This window comes from Fulvia fulva, chromosome 4, assembly GCF_020509005.1.
Source record: "Fulvia fulva chromosome 4, complete sequence".
Taxonomy (NCBI): Eukaryota; Fungi; Ascomycota; class Dothideomycetes; order Mycosphaerellales; family Mycosphaerellaceae; genus Fulvia; species Fulvia fulva.
The window spans coordinates 3,896,480-3,917,138 of record NC_063015.1 but is presented as its reverse complement, the minus strand read 5'-3'; the positions used below and the strand labels follow the sequence as shown (position 1 = coordinate 3,917,138).

Below are 20,659 nucleotides of genomic sequence, written 5' to 3'. Positions count from 1 at the left end.
GCAGTCCGCTGGCGCGCTGCGGCGCGCGTCGCCTGTTGTGTCTCCGGTGCGTGCGCCGATAGGCTTGGGGGTAGGTGGGCAGGGTGGACAGCAGGGTGGAGGGCGGTTGCGGGAGATGCGATCCCTCCCTGGCGATATGGGGGATGCGCTGCGCGTCGAGGATTCACGCGCTCCGCCGGGTATGGTGGTGAGGAGGGACTCGGTCGCGCCCTCGACTGGGAGCCCTGTCTCGTCGTACATGCGGCAGACGGCTGCGTCGGGCGCTTCGCGTGTTCGCGGCTCTCCAGGGCAGCAACAGCCACGCTATCGCGGCGGACGCCCGAGTGTTGGCAGGCCGGGCAGTGTTGCTGTAAGGTCTGCCGCGATGAGGAAGAAGTAGGCCATATCATATCTTCAAAACGGCAATAACCTTCTGTTGCTGTTCCTTGCTCACACCACAGCCTTGCAGATAAGCCTCAACACCACCATAACGCTCATCAATCCACTTGGATATAGCCTCTACCCACCCAGGCGCACACCCACCAAACTCATCCGGAAGGCCAATCGAATTAATCTGCTTCAACCCCTCCTCCCTCTCAGACGCCAGTTCCTTCTCGCTTAGCATATAATCCTGATCAACCGCATCCAGCGGAGCTCCCAGAAGCAACAACACCAAAAGAACCGTAACCCCCGTCCTATCCTTCCCCTGCGTACAATGCACCAGAACAGGAAAACTCGCCTCATCAGCCAAAACGTCAAAAATCTGCTTAAACTCCACAGTAGAATGCGTCAACGAATCCTCCGCCAGTCCAATCAAGCCCCGTTTCGCCATGACGTTCCTCCCCAGAATACTGATCGCCTGATTCCGATACCCGGTGACATACAGCCCAATCAACTTCGCTGCATTCCAATACGACAACTGCTTCATGAGTGCGGAAGAGTAAGCATGGCCATTTAGAGAGATGTCGTGGTATTGGACCCCAGGGATCCGGAGCGGTTTGGAGGGATCGTGGGGTTCTTTGATGGGGGAGGAGGGGATGTCTTTGGCTTGCTGCTTTTGGGTTTGGGAGATGTGTTCGCTGTCGGTGCGGAGGTCTATGATGGTTTTGAGGAGGTGGGAGTTGGTTAGGCGGTGCTGGTCGGAGGGGGTTGCTTGGTCGGGGAGGCCGCTGCGGAAGAGGAGACCTGGTTTTAGGAGATGTTGAGCGGAGAGGGTGTTGATTGAGGTGGCGACGTCGCGGAAGTTGAGGATTTGGTCGAAGGGTGGTATATTGGTTGGAGATGCCATGGCTGTTGAGGCAGAAGCATGTGATAGGAGGCTACCGAAGAGGCTGTGGTGCTTGGCACGGTGGACAAAAGAGGAAACGAGGCAAGGAAGGTACTGGCTAACAGAAGCAACAGCCGGGCAGAGAAGGAGGTCTTTCACACCTATCTGAGGGTCTTGGCAGTGATATCGTAGAGATGCCTTCGTCTCTGTGTTCTTCGATGGGACGATTCGTAGCGACTGCAAAAGGCTAGTAGTAGAACATAGTTCTAATCAATTTCCCTGTTTCTCGCAACAAGTCTGTGCGCACGGCAACTGGGAGACGACCAGGACGAGGTGAATTGTCAACGACGATACACTTCTTCCTTGCAGCGACCATCACCACACCCCTCAAAGTCATTGTAGTCTTCCTCCAGGAAATGCTGATGGTCACATGGTCAATACAACGACAATTCGTGCACGACGAGGACTTCTTTCACGCGTTCCTCGGCTTCCCGGATGTCTGGCAGTGACGTCGGTCGATCCTCGTTGCTGGGCCGCCGTGGCTTTTCACGTCATTGACTGAACGGCCAAAGGTTAATCGTGTAGCTCACTCCAAACACATCGCACCGTCCTGCTCCTCTGCTGCGCCATATACCCCCCAGCGTGAAACATCCTCTGCATCTTGATTGCATTGTAGCCTTGGAAGCACAGAACGAGCATCATAGACGGGCAAGAACAGCCCAGTAACCCTCGGTGGCTAGCTCCACAACAATGGCTTCGACGTCAGAAACAGCCAGCGTAGGCCCGGGCGAGATGGCGTGTCCCGACCCATCAGTGCACCACCACCAGCACAAGCTGTCCGAACAAGCCTCCACCGCCGCCCTGTATGCCACCAACCCATCGCGACGGCAGCAAGATGGACGTGAAAGCAGGAGCGAGAACCCACTGGGTCCAGACGGCAAGCTGTCGTCCAAGAGTGAGTCTCCTCTACGCGTTGCATATGTGCATGTCTACCTTACATGTATGTAGTATGACATATGCTCGGAGCTGAAACAGTGTGCTGCAGGTGCCGCAACGTCATTGCGATATGCGAAGCCGCAAGATCTCCCCTCCTTTCCCACCGCCGGCCTCACCGCAGACAATGCCGGCAAAGCCGCGCTGCTCGCCGAAGACTACAAGATGAAGGAGCTCTGGCAGCCCGAGCAGAGTCTCGCCGGATCGAAAGCCGCACTCCTCGCGCAGAAGAAAGGCGGCAAGCTGGATCTGTGGGAAGCGACGTCGAGCAAAGAGGGCTTGTCCGCGGCAAAGCTCGCGGTCGGAAACAAGATGACCATCAACGCGTACGGCGGCGTCGATGCCGAGAACAAGAGCAAAGCACTGCAAGCCGCGACCATGTCCGTCAACAAGGGCAGGTCGCGAGCCACCTCGACGCCTCAGCCCGTGCATCCAGAATATCCAGATTCGCAAAACGCCACTGCCAATGCGCTCGGTGCAGCAGTCGCATCTCATCGTAAGATGGGCGCAGCTGGTTGGGACGACGAAGCCAACCAGTCAGCCAGAATTGGGAACTTGCACAAACCCGTGAGAGGGCAATTCACCGACCACATTGAGTATGATCCGGATCCGGATGACACCAGGCACCAAGCCGCGCTCAGAGCTTCAGCTGTCGCCGCAGCCAAGGGAATTTACCAGAACCAGAATCGAAGCAAGCTGACCGATGAGCCCAACACTGCCAATCTCGCAGGAGCGCAGGCTGCCGCTGGACGAAGCTCGACTAGCGCTGCACCGCCAGATCTCAAGCAACAAGCACTGCAGTATATGAGCCTCCAAGGTGCAGCGCAAAAGCTGGCTGCCGAACGCCTCGCCAAGATCGACAAGGACACTGAGAACGCACGCTATCGCGAGTATTACGGCTATGGCGATGACATTAAGTCTAAAAGGCTATCATCGCGCATGTCGATGCGCAGTGTCGGCACTGGGCGCCAACGTAAGCGAGCTTCGAGCGACGGTGGCAGAAACTATTCGGATGACAGCGATGACGAGGCACAGGCGCAGCGCATTCGCACACAGATGGCCCAATTGAGCACCGCTACTGGCAAGGTTGACCAGCGTAAGCAGCAGGACGATCGCGCCAAACTGTTGGCTGCGGCAGAGAAGCGTGTCTCCGCGCGCATGCATACCATGGACGAGAAGGTGCTCGCAGACACTGGCAAAGTGCCACCGTCGCTCATGGAAGATTGGGAGGCAAAGGCTCGCGAAAGGGCACAAAAGCAGAGAGAAGAGGCCGCATCGCATCCTGGCAAGACACACGTTGGCGGTGGCAGGTTCATGGATGACGCAGACATTGAGGCAATTGCAGCTGCGCGACTGAAGCCCACGCTTGACCAGCTCAACGCAAATGCTGAGAATCGCAGAGGGAGAGAGGAGGAGCTGCGACTCGAGAAAGAAGAGCAAGACAAGGAGAAGCGTGATGAAAAGCAGAAGACCCGAGAGGAGAAGGAGAGAGTCAAGAAGATTGTCGGTATGTTTGTTCGGTCCATGCTGCCTGATAGAACACTAACTTGCTGCAGCTGAAGACAAGGCCGCCGAGAAAGCTCGCAAAGATGAGGAGAAGGCGCGCAAGGCTGAAGAGAAGCGCCTTGAGAAAGAAGACAAGAGAAAGAGCCGCGAACAGAAGAGAGACACCATCGTGGTCGCGCCGACTTCTGCGGACGCCTCCAAAGCCGACGATGACGATGGAAATGCCGTCGAAGACCCCGCTGTCGCCAAACATCGCTCTGCACTTGGTCGCTTGAAGGATAGATTCAGCAAGAGCAACAAGGAGGAAGAGAAGCCAGACAATGAGCTCGAAAAGGTGGAGACCGCCGAAGTGAAAAAGGAGCGACCAGCCACCGCAGCGAGCACAACGGCTGTTGCAAGCGGAATTCCAGGCAATACGACCTCTGGTGGTACTGCTACTGATGGCAGTGTCTCGCCAGTTACCCCAGCAGATGAGACGGCGGTCGTGCAGCCTCAGCCAATTCACCCGCATCAGACAGAGCGCTCGGCCGTTCTTGACCATCAAGATGCGCCGGTTCCACCAGCGATGCCAATTGCACCACTGACTGTGCCTGAACAGCACGATGCTCCACTTACTGCGCAGAACACAACCTCCGACAAAGGCACGGAAGACGGCGCAGATCGATTCCACAAAGCCACTGTCCCAGGCGCCGCGGGTGTGACAGCTGCCAGTGTGCCAGCTTTAGCTGTCAACGGCAACGAGACTGATGTTGACACCGCTACGGCCCCGGCGAGAGCTGGGTTTGAGCAGCATGGAGGTCTTTCATACCGCGAAGAAACCCAGCCCACACAGCTGGGATCGCACATGCCAGACCTTGAGAGGCACATCTCAGCGATACCGGACAGCGATGACTCTGACGATGAATGGGACAGTGATGAGGAAAGACCTACTCGCAACGCCGGCGCAGTAGCTGTACCCACTACTCAAGCGGGTGTTGCCGAACAAGATCACAGCAAAGCAGCGATCGGCGCTGGTGTTGGTGCTGGCGCTGGCGTTGCCACTGGGGAACTTGGAGAAGACAAGACGCAGGAGATTGTTGATCGAGTCAACGCCGCACCAGTAAAGAATGACACTACCCAAAGCCCAGTCTCGCCGATCGACCCTCCTACCCAGCGGTCAGTGGAGCCGACATCAACAACTGTACATTCGCCCACGACGACGACTACCACCCGCCAAGAGCCATCGGCCAAGCCTGCCGCACAGCAAGACCCCATCGCGAGCAGCTCGGCCGGCCCAACAGATACGCAGCACCCCAAGGCATCGATTGACGAGGCTGTGGCTCATGTGGCCGAGACCAAGTTTGGCACTGTCGACGATAAGCCAAGTGCCACCGCATTGGGCACGGCCGTGTTTGGACAGCCAAAGGGACCAGCTGGGCCAGATCCTAAGCCTGCAAAGCTGCAGAAAAGTGGTGGCCCAGTCGAAGGCGTAGGCACCACCGCCAACACCAGCGTCGACTCTGGCAAGCTGCACAAAGAACAGAAGGCCGGTGGCGAGTCGAAGACGACCACAAAGTCAGAGAAGGAGGGCAAAGGCTTCCGCGGCTTCTTCAACAAGCTGCGCAACAAGGAATCAAAGGGTGAGAACAAGTACCCCGACTTCAAGTCGCCTGAGCGCGGCGAGTCCTCGAAGAATGTGTCTTACGATAGCACAAAGGCAGGTGACAAGCCCATTACGACCGGCACCACTTCTGGCGTACCAGCCGCTGGCGCTATCGGAACCGGCGCAGAAGGCGCTTCAGCTACCAAGACGGCCGATGCCGCTCCCACGCTCGGTAACGTCGATACCGGTCCAACATTCAGCTCTGGCGCTGAGCCCGACTCGCCATCCAGCTACCAGCGCGGCGGTGCAGGTCTCGCAGACCTAGACGACGAATCCTCCGGCGCTGAAGAGGAAGATGTCACGCGCGGTCGAGCTGGCCGAAGCAAGGCTGGGAAGAAGATGGGCTTTGGCTCCAGCCGCACAAGCGGTGCAAAGGACACTACCGCTGATCGCCAAAACAGCAGCACCGAGGACGAGACCTTCGAAGAGGCGCGCGATCACTTTGACGAGAGCCTTGCACCACCGCCTGCTTTTGCTGGCCAGGCTAAGAGTGAAAGTCCCAGCCGTGGCACCAGGTTCCAGGAGCAGCTCTAGAAGGGCTATGACTGGCCGGGATGGGAGAATGTGATGTGTTCTGCGCTTGCGCTTGGCTTTGTTGCACTGCTGCACTTTTGGTTTTTGATTCCGTGTTTTATACCAGAGTATACTTGGGATTGGACAGCACAAGATGATTGATGGCAGTGATAGTAACAGACGCGAATAGTAGTAATAATCAAAATGAGAACGACGTTTCATTTTTTTGCTAGACTCGAGCTTTACTTTGGTTTCGTCTCTGATGATCTCGAGAACCGGAGAGCATGAATCCGTATCGCGCTTCCCATCCCTGAGGACTGTTCGAAAGTCGTCAAGAGTTGAAATGTTGAGGTGAACGTTACATACATGTAGTGTTCGAAAGTTAGCGCTGCGCTCGGGCCGGCAGTTGCGGGACAAGCCGTGCAAAGAACTGCGCGCCCGATATAGTCGACAACCAGCGTGGCTGTTCTGCCGATTATCAACTCAAAGCAAGCAATTGCACTAGGGTCGGCATGATGAACCAGCATCAACAGACATGTATGTAAGGCTGTGTGCTGAAGATTGAACCAACACCTCACACCACACTAGACCCGCCCTTCCCTCCGCAACAACAGCAAGGCCCGTACGCGTACCCCAACACATATCCACCACCACTACCACAGACGACACCCTACTCATATCCGCCGGCACTCACCCAGCAGCCGCAGCCGTTGCAGCACTCCCCGCCACAGATCCAACAGAACTCCACACCGGCGCAGAATCAACCGCAGCAACAGTCGCAGTTCTTCCAGACGCTCCCGCAAGGCGCACCCAGAGCACAACCTTCACGGAATCGCCAGCAGCGGGTCAACAATGGCAACCACAATGACCCGTCTTCCGTACCCTCGACGCCAGGCAATGGGCCTGGTGCACCCCCACCGATGCCGAATAGCCCACCGAACTACGAAGAAGAGCTCATGAGCGCGTTGCAGCAGGACCACCCGAACAACAGCCATGTAGTAATTGACGATACATTAAACGATGACAATGACAATGATGACGAGGACGATGATGATGTCCACATGGGTGATGGCAACGACGATGAACCCATATACCAACTGCCTCCTCCGCCAGAGGCCATATACCCGAACGAGGTCGACTTGGAAAAGGCAATGCACGCATGGTCGCTGGAGCACGGTTATGAGTTGGTCCGCAGAGCCAGCAAGAAGAATGCTCGCGGTCTGCTGTACAAGCGTTACTTTCACTGCAGCAAGCACGGCAAGACGTCCACACAGAAGAAGGATGCCGACAAGAACAAGGTTCGCATCAACAGGAAGAGCAATCGCATAGGATGCCCCATGTCTCTTGCTGCTGTTGCCGTCGACCCACACGATCCGTCTGGGAACTGGCAGATCAGACATCGCAAGACACACCACAACCACCCTGCTGTGGATGCGATCAAGCTTGCTGGACACAGACGAAGGGCACGTATCGGTGGTGTCGAGAAGGCGGTCGATGGCCTTTTCGCCATTGGCACCAATACCTCTGACGTGTTGAAGTTCTTGCAACGCACCAACCCAGATGGCCTCTTCAATCGTACTGATGTGGCCAATATGAAGCTCAAGTACAAAAAGTATGGCACATGCGCCCAACGACCGGACGATGGCACTGTCGAGAAGCAAGTTCAAGTCTCTTCCAAATCTGGCTTCCCCTCTGCGTGCACAAATTGCCGATCGAAGAAGACAAAGTGTGATAGCATCCGTCCAGTCTGTGGAGCTTGTGCGAAGAATGGAACGCAATGCCATTATGATCATGCTCCACATCCCAGAGTAGAGCAGCCAGCACAGACTATCAATGCGCCGCCTCCAGCTGCGGTGCAACTTCAGTCGTCGCAGCATATGCCAGAACAGCAGATGAATGGCATGGACAATAGCATGGCCATGATAGACCAGCAACCACTGCACCCACAATTCAGCAACACTCCGAGCATCAATCATCAAAATGCACAGCAAGCTGAGCAAGTCCTGGCGGCGTTGGCGAACTTTCAGCAAGAACATGTCAAGCCCACGAGGCTGACGCTGGAAAGTTCTGCAGTTGAGGTACTGGCCAACTCTGTATGCGGTAACGGAGACTCTTATCGTACGGTCATGCCGCGGCCATTCACGCTTGGCTCAGATTGGAGGCTGTTCAAAGACAACTTTATCGCCGCAGCAGTCAAGGAGAACTCCTACGATGTATTAATCGGCGACAAGAAAGAGCCCGTAAAGCCTACGGGAGATCTTACAGTCGAAGAAAACAACGAATACATCAAACAACTCGCCATATTCAAGCGCCGCAACGAAATGCTCAAGATCGGCCTCAAAGAGTGTCTAGCAGCCAACATGTGGTCCCGCATGAACCAATACAAAACCGCCAACGAAATCTGGCTCGGCCTCGAAGACATGTGCATGCCCCGCGGCAGCGACCAAGCATACGTGCGCTTCCTCGAGATCAACAACATCACCCTCCCCAACAGCGGCAGCCTCGACCAGTTCGTCCACAATCTTGAAATGAAGTACAACGATTTCAATCAACTGCAGCATCACCACGATACGCGGCGGCTGCCTCCGGCCGAGAGGGCGAAGAAGTTGAGGGACGGGAATGGGACGTTCCCCGAGGATATGTTGTGTTTTATATTTTTGAGGAATTTGGGACATCAGCATCAGACGTTGGCGAGTAATCTTTGTAAGAAGAATAATATTGGGGGGTATGGGTCGGGGGAGAGGTTGGGGTTCAAGGAGTTGACGAGTTTGGTGAAGAGGGCGATGGATTGGGAGGCGAGTCGGCAGGCGAGTGGTGGTCGATGAACTTGTGGTCGGGAGTGATGACGGCAACTTGAAAATTTACTGAAGGCCACCGCGCTGATCAAGGAAGACGACTTACCGGCAGCTGTAAAGCCACGACCTGATGCGGTCCGGTCTGGTGCTGAGGCTGCGCCAGGGGTCTTGGTATTTCTCTAAATCAGCGACGCGATCGCTTCGCTACTATCCAAGAGGGAGACATATCTCATGAATCGAAGAAGTATTACAACATACGTACCACACTCATCTCGAGATTACCCACCACGGCTTCTCACCATCCATCCCAACCCCAACGAAACCACTCATCCTCTCCCCCCAAATCTTCCTGAGAACATTCTTGAAAGCTACCTTCCGCATCTTCGTCTCATCCTTCACAGCGAACCTGCGCTCTTTCAGGGCATACGATGACTGTTGCATGGCAGCAGCAGCGGCGGGGGTATACTTCTCGACACTTACGCCACAAGCCTCGAAAGTGCTCAACAACTTCCTCGCCTTCTGAGCCTTGGAGAGGGATTTGCACTGCACCACCACTACCGACTGCACATCCGCATCGACGGCCAGCGTCTCGAGATGCTTCGCCTTCGCGATCCCGGCGGCTTGGAGAGTTTGCTGGATGATAGTCCTATCCTCACCTTTAGGCAACCCACTAATAACGATCTTACCTTCCTGCTCCTTCCTTGCACTTTCCAAGGCCTCCACTCCCATCTCAAGCATCCTCGCCAACTCCCCTATCTCGGCGAGCTGTTTATAACACTGCATCAAAACCTTCCCAACCTTCCTCACACACCTTGCACTCCCAGCGTCGAAACAGGGGGACATGACTCGTCTCTGCAAATCCGAATAAGACGCGGCGACGTTTATCCACGACTCGAAGAATGCGTCCTCCTCCCAGGGTTGAGTGGTGATTCCGAATTGTAAATGCGCCATCGCACAACCTGGGTCATTAGCACAACGCGCACGGATCGCGAGGGGGTAGGAGTGGTATTGAGTGCCTAGGTCTGTGTATTTCACTTGGAGGGAGCTGAGGTGGGCGCGGATGGTGGAGATTTGGTCTAGGACTTGGCGCTGGAGGGTTGGGGTGGAGATGTTGTAGCAGGAGTCGCGGCCGCAGGGGCTGGGGTGGGATATGATGGGGATGGAAATGTTGGATGGACTGTCGGCCAGCGACGCGGTCTCGTTGAGGTCCTTGCGGAGGAAGGGGATTAGGGACATGGTGGGGTTTTGAAGGCTCTGCTCGTGGAGGTGGACCGGCACCTGGGCGGAGTGAGAGCAGGAGAAGAGGATGTGGGTGGATTGTTGTGTTTGTGATGACATGGTGGAAGGCTAGAGTGTATGTAAGAAAAGATGATGCGAACCAAGGAAATGGGGTAAATAGGGAATGTGGAATGGAGGATAAGGATGCTGAGTGTGAGGTTGTGAGATATCGGGATGGAGAAGCTCAGAGCAATAGCACATATGATCTCTCCTTTGTGCTGGACAAGGTGGGCGAAAGTGTAGACAAAGGCTGGCATTGTTCGCTATTGGTGCTTTGTGCTCGTCTGGTATTGCATTTCTTTGTTCGAAGCGTGGCGTTCGTTGGTGCAGTTCAGTAATGGATTATAGCCTGCCATCGAATGATCAACATATGCATTAGTCAATCTCGTCCGCCGAAGTGTACTGGACGCAATGAACATCTCCTTGAGACATTCGATGCCGCGGTGCAAGCCTGACATCACCCTCTATGTACGGGTAAGAAGCGGCGAGACGCTGCCGCTACTTTCGATCCTGCTCGCAAAGGACAAGTGATTTGCCGACAATCCGTCTCAAGGGCCGAAGTAGGGATATGATTGGCATACCAGCGCTTCGAAATGCTATAAATCTTGAAATAACATCCGCTCAGACTGCAATCCCTCCCGAGTTCTTCTGTCGAGGCTCGCTGGCTGCCTCGAAAGTACCATTCGGAAGCAATCTCAACGCGTGTCCTGTACTCTGGCCAGGAGCCACCCAAGTCACATTGTGGCCGAGGGACTTCATGAAGGCCACGGTCTCATTATTGTACGTGTATTCAAAACTGACTTGGTTGGGAACCAACTGGTCATGAAGTCTTGGTTGCGCAAGTGCCTCGACCGCAGTCATATTCTGGTCCAGAACGTGCCATACATTCTGGAGAACGGATGTGAGAATGCGGCTTCCTCCTGCGGCGCTTGCAAGATAGTAGAGACTTCCGTTGGCGTGCTCCACGATTGTAGGGGTGATGGATGAGAGCGGCCTCTTCCCGGGACGGACGTAATTTGCTGGGGACGGAATGTAGCCGAAAGCGTTGCTTGAGCCTGGGATGGAGAAGTCGTTCATTTCGTTGTTGGCGATGATCCCGGTTTCTGGCACGAGAACCTTGGAGCCGAAGAGCGTGTTTACCGTGGTTGTTAGAGCGATGGCTAGACCATTGACATCGGCGGCAACGACAGCAGACGTGCCTGGTGTCTCCAGACTCTCAAACCCAGATGGATCGTATGCCGAGACATTGAGGGTGTGAAGAGGACTGATCTTGGCTCTGACCGCTGCTACTGTCTCCGGTGAGAGCATATCGGCCTGGTATTCTTCCATGCCCTCCAAGAACAACGGGTCACCAAGTTCGCTGCGCTGACCATATGCGAAACGCATCGCTTCGTCCACGTAGTGAGTCGATAGATTGAGTGTAGCCGCTTGACCAATGTCGGTGTAGCCTTCCATGATCTTCAGGATGCTTAGGCCAACAACTCCAGATGATGGCGCACCGCAGCCATGGACCTTGTAGTCGCGGTAGGTGATGTTTTGTTCGGGGCGAATGGCTACAGTGTAGTGTTTCAGATCCTCCAAAGTCATGGTACCGTTGGTGGCCTGTATCGCATTGATCAAGGTCTTGGCAATAGGACCTTCATAGAACGCATCCACGCCGTGTTCCGCGATCATTTCCAGAGTCGCTGCATATCTTTTCCGAGTAATGGTGTCGCCTAACTCTAGCCGAGTGCCATTAGGAGCAAAGTCAATGGCCCAATTGGGATCGTTGACCAAGAAGTTGTCGATGCCGGATACTGCCGAGTCCATGTACGTGATCAGATCGTCGTTGACTGGCCATCCATCTCGTGCAACCTTGACGGCTGGAAGCACAAGCTCCTTCCAAGGCAAGCTGCCGTAGTTGTCGTGCAGATGCGCAAGACCCCTCAGCTCGCCCGGTACACCACTTGCCAAGCCCCCGTACAGACTGGCGTTGGTGTTGTTGTTGTACATATCCTGGAAAGCTGCCGCTGGAGCTGTCTCTCGGAAGTCGATGAACTCGTAGCTGCCATTACTGCTTCGCACGAGCATGAAGCCACCGCCACCGATGCCAGAATGATACATGCCGATGACCCCAACGCACAACACAGTGGCTACTGTGCTATCAGCAGCGTTTCCGCCAGCCTTCAGCACATCGCCACCGATGTTGGTGCATATGTCGCTCTCGCTTGCCACCGCTCCCAGCTTGTTGCCCTCAGGATCGAGACGTGGATTCGATACATCGTAGTCTGGTGCTATTGACGCTGGCGCAGCGCTGGCGAGCTGGGACAGGAGGACTGTTGGGAGGGCATAGCTGGAGAGCCTCATGGTGTGCAAGCTCCTAGCAAAGCAACGACGAGCGAAGGCTTGGTGGAGGTGCCATCCTGTGTGAGCGGGCCCTCCATACTTTATATAGGTAGCACCGTAGAGCTACCAGTCGCACTACCTAGGTAGTTCCTTCCGCAACGCTGTGACTTTCCTCCCTTTACAGATTCGGGCCTTGCAGGTACATGTACCAGGCTAGGGCACCGCTCGGCCAAGCACCGAGATCACTGACGGCAGCCTTCATGTTCGAGAAGTCTTCCAGGTTATCTTCGCTGAGACTCGCTCCTGCACCTTTGGGAAAGGTCCAATCGCGTCATCCGAGCATCCTTGTCGCGCACGAGCCCACCACGTGACATGCAGTCAAGTCACACCTTCCAAAATGTACATCTTCGCGACGCGCCTTCCGTCGCGGACTCCCAGCACCAACAGCGGCCATGTCGTTGGCGTGCACCGCAAAAGCAGACGACGCGTTCGGGCCCACCATTACCGGGGCATGCCGACAAGGATTCGACTTCACTCTCCTCTTTGAACAGTCCATCCTACAGATCGCGCCTTGTGCCATCTTACTACTCCTCGTTCCAATCCGAGCAGCTCACCTAAGGAAACAAAATGTCAAGGTCCTCCGCAATGGAGCTCAGACGATCAAGCAGGTCGCCATCGCGGTGTTGGCCATTACGCAGCTTTTGCTCCTTATCATGTGGAGCGTAACGCCGATGTATCGGACGAGGACGTCAATCCCAGCAGCCACGATATCGTTTCTGGCCTCGCTATCACTTCTGTACTTGTCGAGCATCGAGCACGCGAAGTCTGTGCGGCCTAGTACTCTGATCAACATCTGGGTGCTTTTCTCCTTGATCCTCGACCTGCCTCAGACGAGGACGTTATGGCTCCGCGCTGGACCGCGAGCATTGCCTGGCACTTTCACAGTTGGCGTCGCAGCGAAGGCTATTGTTTTGTATCTGGAGGCACGCAGTAAAAGAAGATCGCTCATTCCGGCTTACAGACTGTACGCCCCGGAATCTCTGGTCAATTTGTATGATAGGACTGCACTCTGGTGGCTGAACCCTCTGTTTTGGACAGGCTACAAGGGCTATCTTTCCACCGATAAGCTCTTTACTGTGGACGCTGATCTTGGCGCTGAATCTGTGCAGGATGCCTTTGAAGCAGCGTGGGCGCAACGTGAGTATATCCTGCTCTTGACACACTGGCGCTGCTAATTTTCTCAGATGCCCGACGCCAGAGATGGCGCGCCCTGCTGGCAGTCTTCAACTGTTTTCGGGGTGACTTTTTCGCGATCGCAGCTCCCAGACTCTGCTTGAGTGCTTTAAAGTTATGCCAACCACTGCTCATTGCTCGAATCACTAGCCTACTCAGCACAGGATTTACTGGCCGCGACGACAACTATGGACGAGGCCTCATTGGAGCTGCTGCTCTGATCTATACTGGAATCGCGATCACTACAGCACTGTACCAGAGGCAACTTCACCGTCTGATCACCAAGCTACGCGGCTCAGTCATCGCCGCAGTGTACGCAAAAATGCTCAGACTCGACTCAACGAAGCTCAACGACAACGCCGCTTTGACTTTAGTCACTGCGGACATCATGAGAGTGTGCAACTCTCTGAAACAGATTGATGACCTCTTTGCCACACCTATTGAGATCGGTGTGGCTATTTATCTGCTCAAACGTCAGATTGGAGTCTCTTGTGTGGCACCGGTAGCAATATCCCTGGTCATGACCACTATCAGCTTTTTCAACTCCAACACCGCAGTACCAATGCAAAAGAGCTGGCTACAAGCCGTATCGGACCGTGTTGCTATGACATCGTCCGTCCTTGGATTTGCGAAAGCGTTCAAGATGATGGGACTCACAGAACACTTCACGGACACGATCCAGCACATGCGCGTTCTAGAGCTCGAGAAATACGCCGAGTACAGGAAGTACGTGACCTGGCGAAACGTCTTCGCACACGTTCCTGAGGCAGTCGCGCCTCCACTGACCCTTATGATGTTCGTACTTTTGGAGGGCCGACGAGCACTTGATCCTTCGACAGCATTCACATCATTGGCGCTTGTAGCACTGTTGACCTCACCAATACAGGAGCTGATCCATGCTGTACCCCAGTTCCAGACAGCAATAGCAAGTCTCGATCGGGTGCAAGACTTCCTTCTACTTGGTGAAGATACTGCCATAGTATCACAGGCTACCGACGAGATCGACACCACCAGGAATCCGGACCCAGTCACTTCGTCTGAGCCTACGGCGATAAAAGCCAGACCCAAGGATGACATCGGCGTGTCTACTGTGCTGAGCTTGGCCAATGTGTCTGTGTTGCTTGGAGCCGACCAGCAACGAGTTCTGCACAATATCACCATCGACCTCAAACGGAGGAGAACACACTTACTTGTGGGCGCGGTCGGCAGCGGAAAGTCTGTGCTTCTAAAAGCGATCCTGGGAGACCTGCCATTCTCACATGGAGAACGTCGCTTGCGCTCGCGAGATGAGGGTATGGCTTTCTGTGCGCAGGATGCGTGGCTTCCCAACGATACTGTCAGATCACTGCTCATTGGACAGTCAGACTTCGATTGTATATGGTACAGTACCGTTGTGTCAGCTTGTGCTTTGACATCAGACATCGGTTCGCTGCCTCAAGGCGATGAAACCCTCGTCGGCACCAAAGGCGTGTCACTCAGCGGCGGGCAACGGCAACGCTTAGCACTTGCTCGAGCTCTATACTCACGCAAGGAAATTATTGTGGCGGACGATGTTCTCAGTGGTCTGGACGCCAATACTGCAGCTCAGGTCTTCTCGCGCGTGTTCGGACCACATGGTCTTTGCAAGGCCAACGGAATGGCCGCTATCTTGGCGACACACAGCTCCCACTTCCTTACACAAGTTGACCATATAATCGCGATCGGCGCCGGGACCATCATTGAGCAAGGGACATTTGAGGAGCTTGACACCAAGAAAGGCTACGTGCACGGCATCAGTATCGGGACCAAGCGTCTTGGTGGTAGCGAAGACCATGAGATTACTCCAGCGGAGCGTCCTGAACCAACAGCTCCGGACAAGATCGACATCGCAGGCCAAGATCTCTCCCGCCGCATCGGAGACCCAGCCGTGTATGCCTACTACCTCAGGTCCATCGGCTGGAAGCTAGGTATACCATTAGCATTGACCATCCTTGGCTTCGGCTTCGGCATGAAGTTCCCTGACCTGTGGGTGAAGTGGTGGTCAGAAGCTGAAGCCTCGGGCCATGGCCAGCACTCGCTAGCATACTGGATTGGGTTGCTGTTCTTCTTTGCCTCGATCTCAGTCCTGTCTGGCGGCGCTCACATCTGGACCATGCTGGTGCATGCCGTGCCGAGAAGTTCAGCACATCTCCACAAGCAACTTCTGCAGGCGGTCATGCGAGCGACCTATGGCTTCTTCGTGAACACAGATGCGGGTGTCACGCTCAACCGTTTCTCGAACGACATGTCGCTCATTGAGACCGAGCTTGCTGGTGCCTTCATGCAGTTCACTGATGGGGCCGTCGTGTGCTTGTTCGCCGGAGGACTCATCGTGGCTGGTGCAGACTATGCGGCCGCCACGATACCCTTCGTTCTCGCAGCCCTCTACTGCATCCAAAGGCTCTACTTGCGGACTTCAAGGCAGCTACGATTCCTTGAGCTCGAAGCACAGGCGCCCTTACTCACGCACTGCTCAGAAACACTTGCAGGCGTTACCACGATTAGGGCTTTCGGATGGCAGCATCAATCACACCGCAAGCTGACTGAGTTGCTGGATAGATCGCAACGACCGTACTACCTCCTACTCTGTGTGCAGCGCTGGCTCGGCCTAGTCCTCGGTCTGGTCACAGCCGCATTAGCCGTGGTCGTGGTATCGATGGCGATGCTGCTACCACACACTTCGAGCGCCGGCTCCATAGGAGTCTCGCTTCTCGGCATCCTGGGCTTCACGTTCTATATTACGTATGTCGTGCAGGCATGGACGACATTAGAGACCTCCCTTGGTGCGATTGCGAGGTGTAAGAACCTTGAAGCTACAACACCTTCTGAAGACAAACCTGCAGAAGTGCAAGAGCCACCTGCTGACTGGCCGGCGGCTGGCAAGGTCGTGATCAAGGGCCTTCGAGCTGCTTATAACGCTGATGATCGAGATGTCTTGCGGTCATTTTCCCTTGCGGCAGCCGCTGGTGAGAAGATCGGCATCTGCGGTCGCTCCGGCAGTGGGAAGAGCTCGCTGCTATTGACAATCTTTCGACTGCTTGACTATTCGTCGGGCAGCATCGAGATCGATGGCATTGACATCTCAACGATACCACGACAGACCGTCCGCAAAAGCTGTACTGCTTTGCCACAGGAGGCACTGACCTTTCCCGGCAGCGTGCTGGCCAACCTCGACCCACTCGGCAAGTCCACTTCAGAAGACGTCAATATTGTCCTTCGAAAGGTTGGACTCCTCGACATCATAACCTCACGAGGCGGTCTCCACATCGACATTAGCACTCTCAGTCTCTCGCAAGGACAACTGCAACTCTTCGCTGTTGCACGAGCTCTGCTGCGGAAGTCGAAACTTGTGGTGCTGGATGAAATCTCGAGCTCTGTGGATGCCGCTACTGAGGATTTGATGATCAAGCTTATCAAGGAGGAGTTTGCCGATAGCACGATCATTGCTGTTGCGCATCGACTGAAGACGATTATTGCTTTCGACAAGATTGTGGTCATGGATGGTGGGAGGATCGTTGAGAGTGGCGCGCCTGCTGATTTGCTTAGTAGGACTGGTGGGTATTTCAAGGATTTGTGGGAGAGGTCTTGTCAGTAGTGATTGGGTGCGATGTTGATGTCGTGCCCCCCCATTCGGTTAGCGCCGAGGGCTGTTGACAATGGTGAAACGCGTGTGCGATAGGCGCTGTCTGAAGCGCTAGTCAGCTAGATGATAGCACGAGCAAACCTGCGAGACCGTAGAGCCGCAGCCAATACCCCAGGCGCCAACGCAGCCATCCAGCATCGAATCAGTCCGCTCACTCTCCCACCGTACAATCCGTTCGTACGGCCACACCTCAAGAGCTCCAACGAGAAGGACATTCCTTGGACACCCGAGAGATATCGCGAAGTAGCACAGAACGCCATGGCCGACGAAGCCACAGCCCGCAAGGTCATTGCCGGTCGGATCATGGCGACAACCCTCCTGTGCAGCCTAGGTCTTCGACATTACGGGGGCAAAACAACGCGCGAGCGGTTCGCGTAGATCTTCATAGCTAAAAATCGCTTTGGCATGCCGGACGGTTCAAGCAGCAATGTGGTCAACGAAGGTCGACGACGCGCTCGGTGGTAGCGAACTTTGTCCATGGCCCTCACGCGTGGTCTTTGCACGTCGCATTTGCAAGAGGGTGTCCGAGCTTTGCGTCGTTTGTCGACCCATTTCGCACGCCAACGCTGCTTGTGACAGCGTTCTCGCTTCAACCCACTTTCTTTACGACCTGCACGACATTTCCACTCCAAGCACTTGTCGACTCACCAGGCCAAGAAACATCATGCCAGTCAAGGCAAGCGTCCAGGTGCCATTGGACGATAAAATTGCAGAGTGCACCATTTCGGTGCCAGCAACAGTCGGCCGCCTCCAGAGGGCCGACTTCATCAATCGTGTCACCTCTGCAGTACTTAAGATCGCCAATGACATGAACGACGAAGCTGAAGCAGCAGAGATCGATCGATTCAATCGGCAGCACCTAGTTGATGGTCAAGAACCAGACGTCGAGCAGCTGCAGAATCGCCTACGTCTTGACGACTCCACAACCATTGTTCTGAAGGGTGTGCATGGGATGACTGCACAGTATAGAGTGAAGAGGACCACCAGCATGGGAAAGATCATGGACATGTATGCTACACAGGCGGGCTTTCATGCAGGCACATTGCGTTTCATGTACATCGGGCAACGCACAAGTGCTAAGGACACACTAGAATCAGTAAGTCAGGCAATGGAAAGGAGCCGATATGTCGCTAATGCTTGGCAGCTCGAGGTCGAGGACGGCGACATTATTGAAGTGGCGTCAGAACAGATCGGAACATGATGCACTGGTACCGGTGACAACCATATGAAATATGTGTGTTTCGATGGCAAGCTCGACCGTAGGCACAAAGGTCTGTGGCACACGAATGTGAAGGACGCGTCTGAGAAGTAGTCGCAATTGAGAAGCGCCCTTCTATGCACGCCATTGCGATATGGCCCGAGGGCGGTCACAGGAAAGGGAGATGGGTGGAAGCTTCGTGCCGGCTACCGAATGCTGCGATGTCCATGCAACATACACGAAGTCATTAACAGCGGTCCCCTTCCCACATTGCCGCGCTGCTCCATCCCAGAAGTACCCTTAAACTCAGCTGTCTGACACCCAACCGCCTCGTCAAATCATGTCGATCAAATCCATCATCCAGGTCCCGCTTGGCGACGACTTCGTCGAATGCTCCGTGTCGCTTCCTGCAACTATCGGCAGCGCCAGAATTTCCCAGTTCACAAGTCGAGTCTCCGCCGCCGTGTATGTGCGGACCTCTGTGGCGATATTGCGACTGCTGACATATCGTGGAACAGGTTCGAGATCGCGAGCGACATCGACGAAGGCAGCGCCACGCCATCGTCTTCGAACCGATCGCATAGCAGAGCAGAGTCGAATATCGTGAGCATCCAGCTGCGAGGAGCTGATGGGTTCACGGTGTGGTTCAAGGTGAAGCGGCAAGCGACTCTCTATAGGGTCATGGAAACCTATGGCAGGCAAGCGGGCGTGCGGATTACCAGACTCAACTTTGTGTTTGAGGGTCAGCGAATCCATCATAGCTACTCGGCGGATACGGTGAGTCGTCAGCTTGTGATATGACTGATTGTTGCTGTTGCTGACGTTCGCAGCTCGACATGGAAGATGGTGATACTATCGATGTGTATCGCATTCGGGAGAGCTATTGATGTGGTAATACTCGCATGTGGACGTAGGCCATAGAGGGCCGTGGGGTGTCGGGCGGTCTATGTGTATTGTACATGCTGATGAGTACAGATGGGAGCCGCCATGAGCTCTTCTGGAGAGGTATATACCAATGCATTTAAGTTTGACGCTTATGCAGCCACCGAATCTTCCTCATGTCTGCCAAGCAAGAAGCAAGAACTTGACCAAGACGTGGCTCGCGGAGCAACTTGAGAACCTCAGGTCGTTGCCTGACCGTCCGATCTTAGGTGATGTAGAACCAAAATTCCCGTCTTTCGGCACCATGCCAGTACATACATACCAACAAGTCGCCGAAGACGACGATCTCAGCGACATCAAGCAATCGATACCCACACTTTCGACTCCATTGGATAGAACTAAGCCAAGAGGTCACAACTCGAGATGGCTCATTTCCATCCTGCTATGCTGTAATGTGCTCCTCATGGTTCTTGCCATGGTCCTGGGCGTGCAGCTCTGGCGAACGCAGCATGATCCTCCTTACTGTAAAGTATACCCCGAAGCTGGGAGTAGAAGAGATCGTAAGCATGAGCCTCAACTCCAACTCTTCACGGATTAATTAAACGTCCAGAGTGGAAGCCACTGATACAAGAAGTCCTCTTCCTCCCGGACCCCCGCTACGTCAATGCAAAAATGTTCTCTTCATCCGAAGAAGCCAAACACATCCTCTCGAACTGGAAGGTCCAGCTGGGCCACGGCGGCATGGTCAAGATTCCCACCTCAGACCGTCACGGCCTCGACCCACCCTTGCTGGCTGATGGAATCGAAGACCCGTACATGGAAATGTACATGCTCTCCGGCTTCCGTCAGCTTACGTGTCTACACCAGATCTTAGAGTCATATGCAAATCTCCGCAATGGCGTGAAAGATACCAAGATCCTAAGCTTCGATGGAGTCATTGCCGGATGCTTTGATTATGTTCGTCAGGGGACTATGTGTGCGGGCGATGTAACGCTGGAGGGCAATACTAGTGCGAGGTATCCAAGTTTGGGGGAAGAGCAAAGCTGGGGTACAAGGCATGAGTGTAGAGATTGGCACAGTATTAGAGAGTGGGAGGAGGAGAAGAAGAAGTGGGAGGTTGACTTTCCGTGGTAATGGATCGGCAAGTCTGGTCTTGAAGATCGGTCCTCGCAGTGAGAGTGTGCAGCAATTCGGATCGCTGTATGCCTCTGAAGGCCGAAGTACGTACACTGATGTGAGCGTGTAATCTATAGCATAGGTATGAATCATCGCTAACAGTGCTTCATAGTGCAGAATGATCCCCGTGGCTGGGCACTGCCAACATCATCGCCGCTTCGAGTAGCATCCTCTCAATACTCTCGGCAGCGGCTGAAGCGGGTAGCACGGT

The 20,659-nt window shown here is 54.7% G+C and overlaps 9 protein-coding genes across 9 annotated transcripts; 6 read left to right on the top strand and 3 right to left on the bottom strand.

Moving 5' to 3' along the window:
* Positions 1-385: 385 nt before the first annotated feature.
* Positions 386-1,267, bottom strand: CLAFUR5_04812 (Tyrosine-protein phosphatase; the record flags this gene model as incomplete). Its single annotated transcript, XM_047903960.1, has 1 exon — positions 386-1,267. One exon carries the CDS (start codon positions 1,265-1,267, stop codon positions 386-388), a length of 882 nt encoding a protein of 293 aa, XP_047760501.1.
* A 729-nt stretch (positions 1,268-1,996) lies between these two features.
* On the top strand, positions 1,997-5,921 carry CLAFUR5_04811 (uncharacterized protein; the record flags this gene model as incomplete). The annotated part of the gene is made up of 3 exons (XM_047903959.1): positions 1,997-2,201; positions 2,292-3,746; positions 3,796-5,921. The coding sequence occupies 3 exons, from the start codon at positions 1,997-1,999 to the stop codon at positions 5,919-5,921; spliced, it is 3,786 nt and encodes a 1,261-aa protein (XP_047760499.1).
* Positions 5,922-6,412: 491 nt separating this feature from the next.
* Positions 6,413-8,725, top strand: CLAFUR5_04810 (uncharacterized protein; the record flags this gene model as incomplete). The annotated part of the gene is made up of 2 exons (XM_047903958.1): positions 6,413-6,437; positions 6,489-8,725. The coding sequence occupies 2 exons, from the start codon at positions 6,413-6,415 to the stop codon at positions 8,723-8,725; spliced, it is 2,262 nt and encodes a 753-aa protein (XP_047760500.1).
* Positions 8,726-8,962: 237 nt separating this feature from the next.
* On the bottom strand, positions 8,963-10,033 carry CLAFUR5_04809 (uncharacterized protein; the record flags this gene model as incomplete). The annotated part of the gene is made up of 1 exon (XM_047903957.1): positions 8,963-10,033. One exon carries the CDS (start codon positions 10,031-10,033, stop codon positions 8,963-8,965), a length of 1,071 nt encoding a protein of 356 aa, XP_047761265.1.
* Positions 10,034-10,594: 561 nt separating this feature from the next.
* Positions 10,595-12,319, bottom strand: CLAFUR5_04808 (Glutathione hydrolase proenzyme; the record flags this gene model as incomplete). Its single annotated transcript, XM_047903956.1, has 1 exon — positions 10,595-12,319. The coding sequence occupies one exon, from the start codon at positions 12,317-12,319 to the stop codon at positions 10,595-10,597; it is 1,725 nt and encodes a 574-aa protein (XP_047761264.1).
* A 431-nt stretch (positions 12,320-12,750) lies between these two features.
* Positions 12,751-17,144, top strand: CLAFUR5_04807 (ABC multidrug transporter B; the record flags this gene model as incomplete). Its single annotated transcript, XM_047903955.1, has 2 exons — positions 12,751-13,495; positions 13,543-17,144. 2 exons carry the CDS (start codon positions 12,751-12,753, stop codon positions 17,142-17,144), a joined length of 4,347 nt encoding a protein of 1,448 aa, XP_047760046.1.
* Positions 17,145-17,619: 475 nt separating this feature from the next.
* Positions 17,620-18,393, top strand: CLAFUR5_04806 (uncharacterized protein; the record flags this gene model as incomplete). The annotated part of the gene is made up of 2 exons (XM_047903954.1): positions 17,620-18,288; positions 18,337-18,393. The coding sequence occupies 2 exons, from the start codon at positions 17,620-17,622 to the stop codon at positions 18,391-18,393; spliced, it is 726 nt and encodes a 241-aa protein (XP_047760045.1).
* A 337-nt stretch (positions 18,394-18,730) lies between these two features.
* Positions 18,731-19,277, top strand: CLAFUR5_04805 (Small ubiquitin-related modifier 3; the record flags this gene model as incomplete). Its single annotated transcript, XM_047903953.1, has 3 exons — positions 18,731-18,855; positions 18,909-19,167; positions 19,221-19,277. 3 exons carry the CDS (start codon positions 18,731-18,733, stop codon positions 19,275-19,277), a joined length of 441 nt encoding a protein of 146 aa, XP_047760049.1.
* A 299-nt stretch (positions 19,278-19,576) lies between these two features.
* On the top strand, positions 19,577-20,406 carry CLAFUR5_04804 (uncharacterized protein; the record flags this gene model as incomplete). Its single annotated transcript, XM_047903952.1, has 2 exons — positions 19,577-19,832; positions 19,883-20,406. 2 exons carry the CDS (start codon positions 19,577-19,579, stop codon positions 20,404-20,406), a joined length of 780 nt encoding a protein of 259 aa, XP_047760047.1.
* Positions 20,407-20,659: the final 253 nt, after the last annotated feature.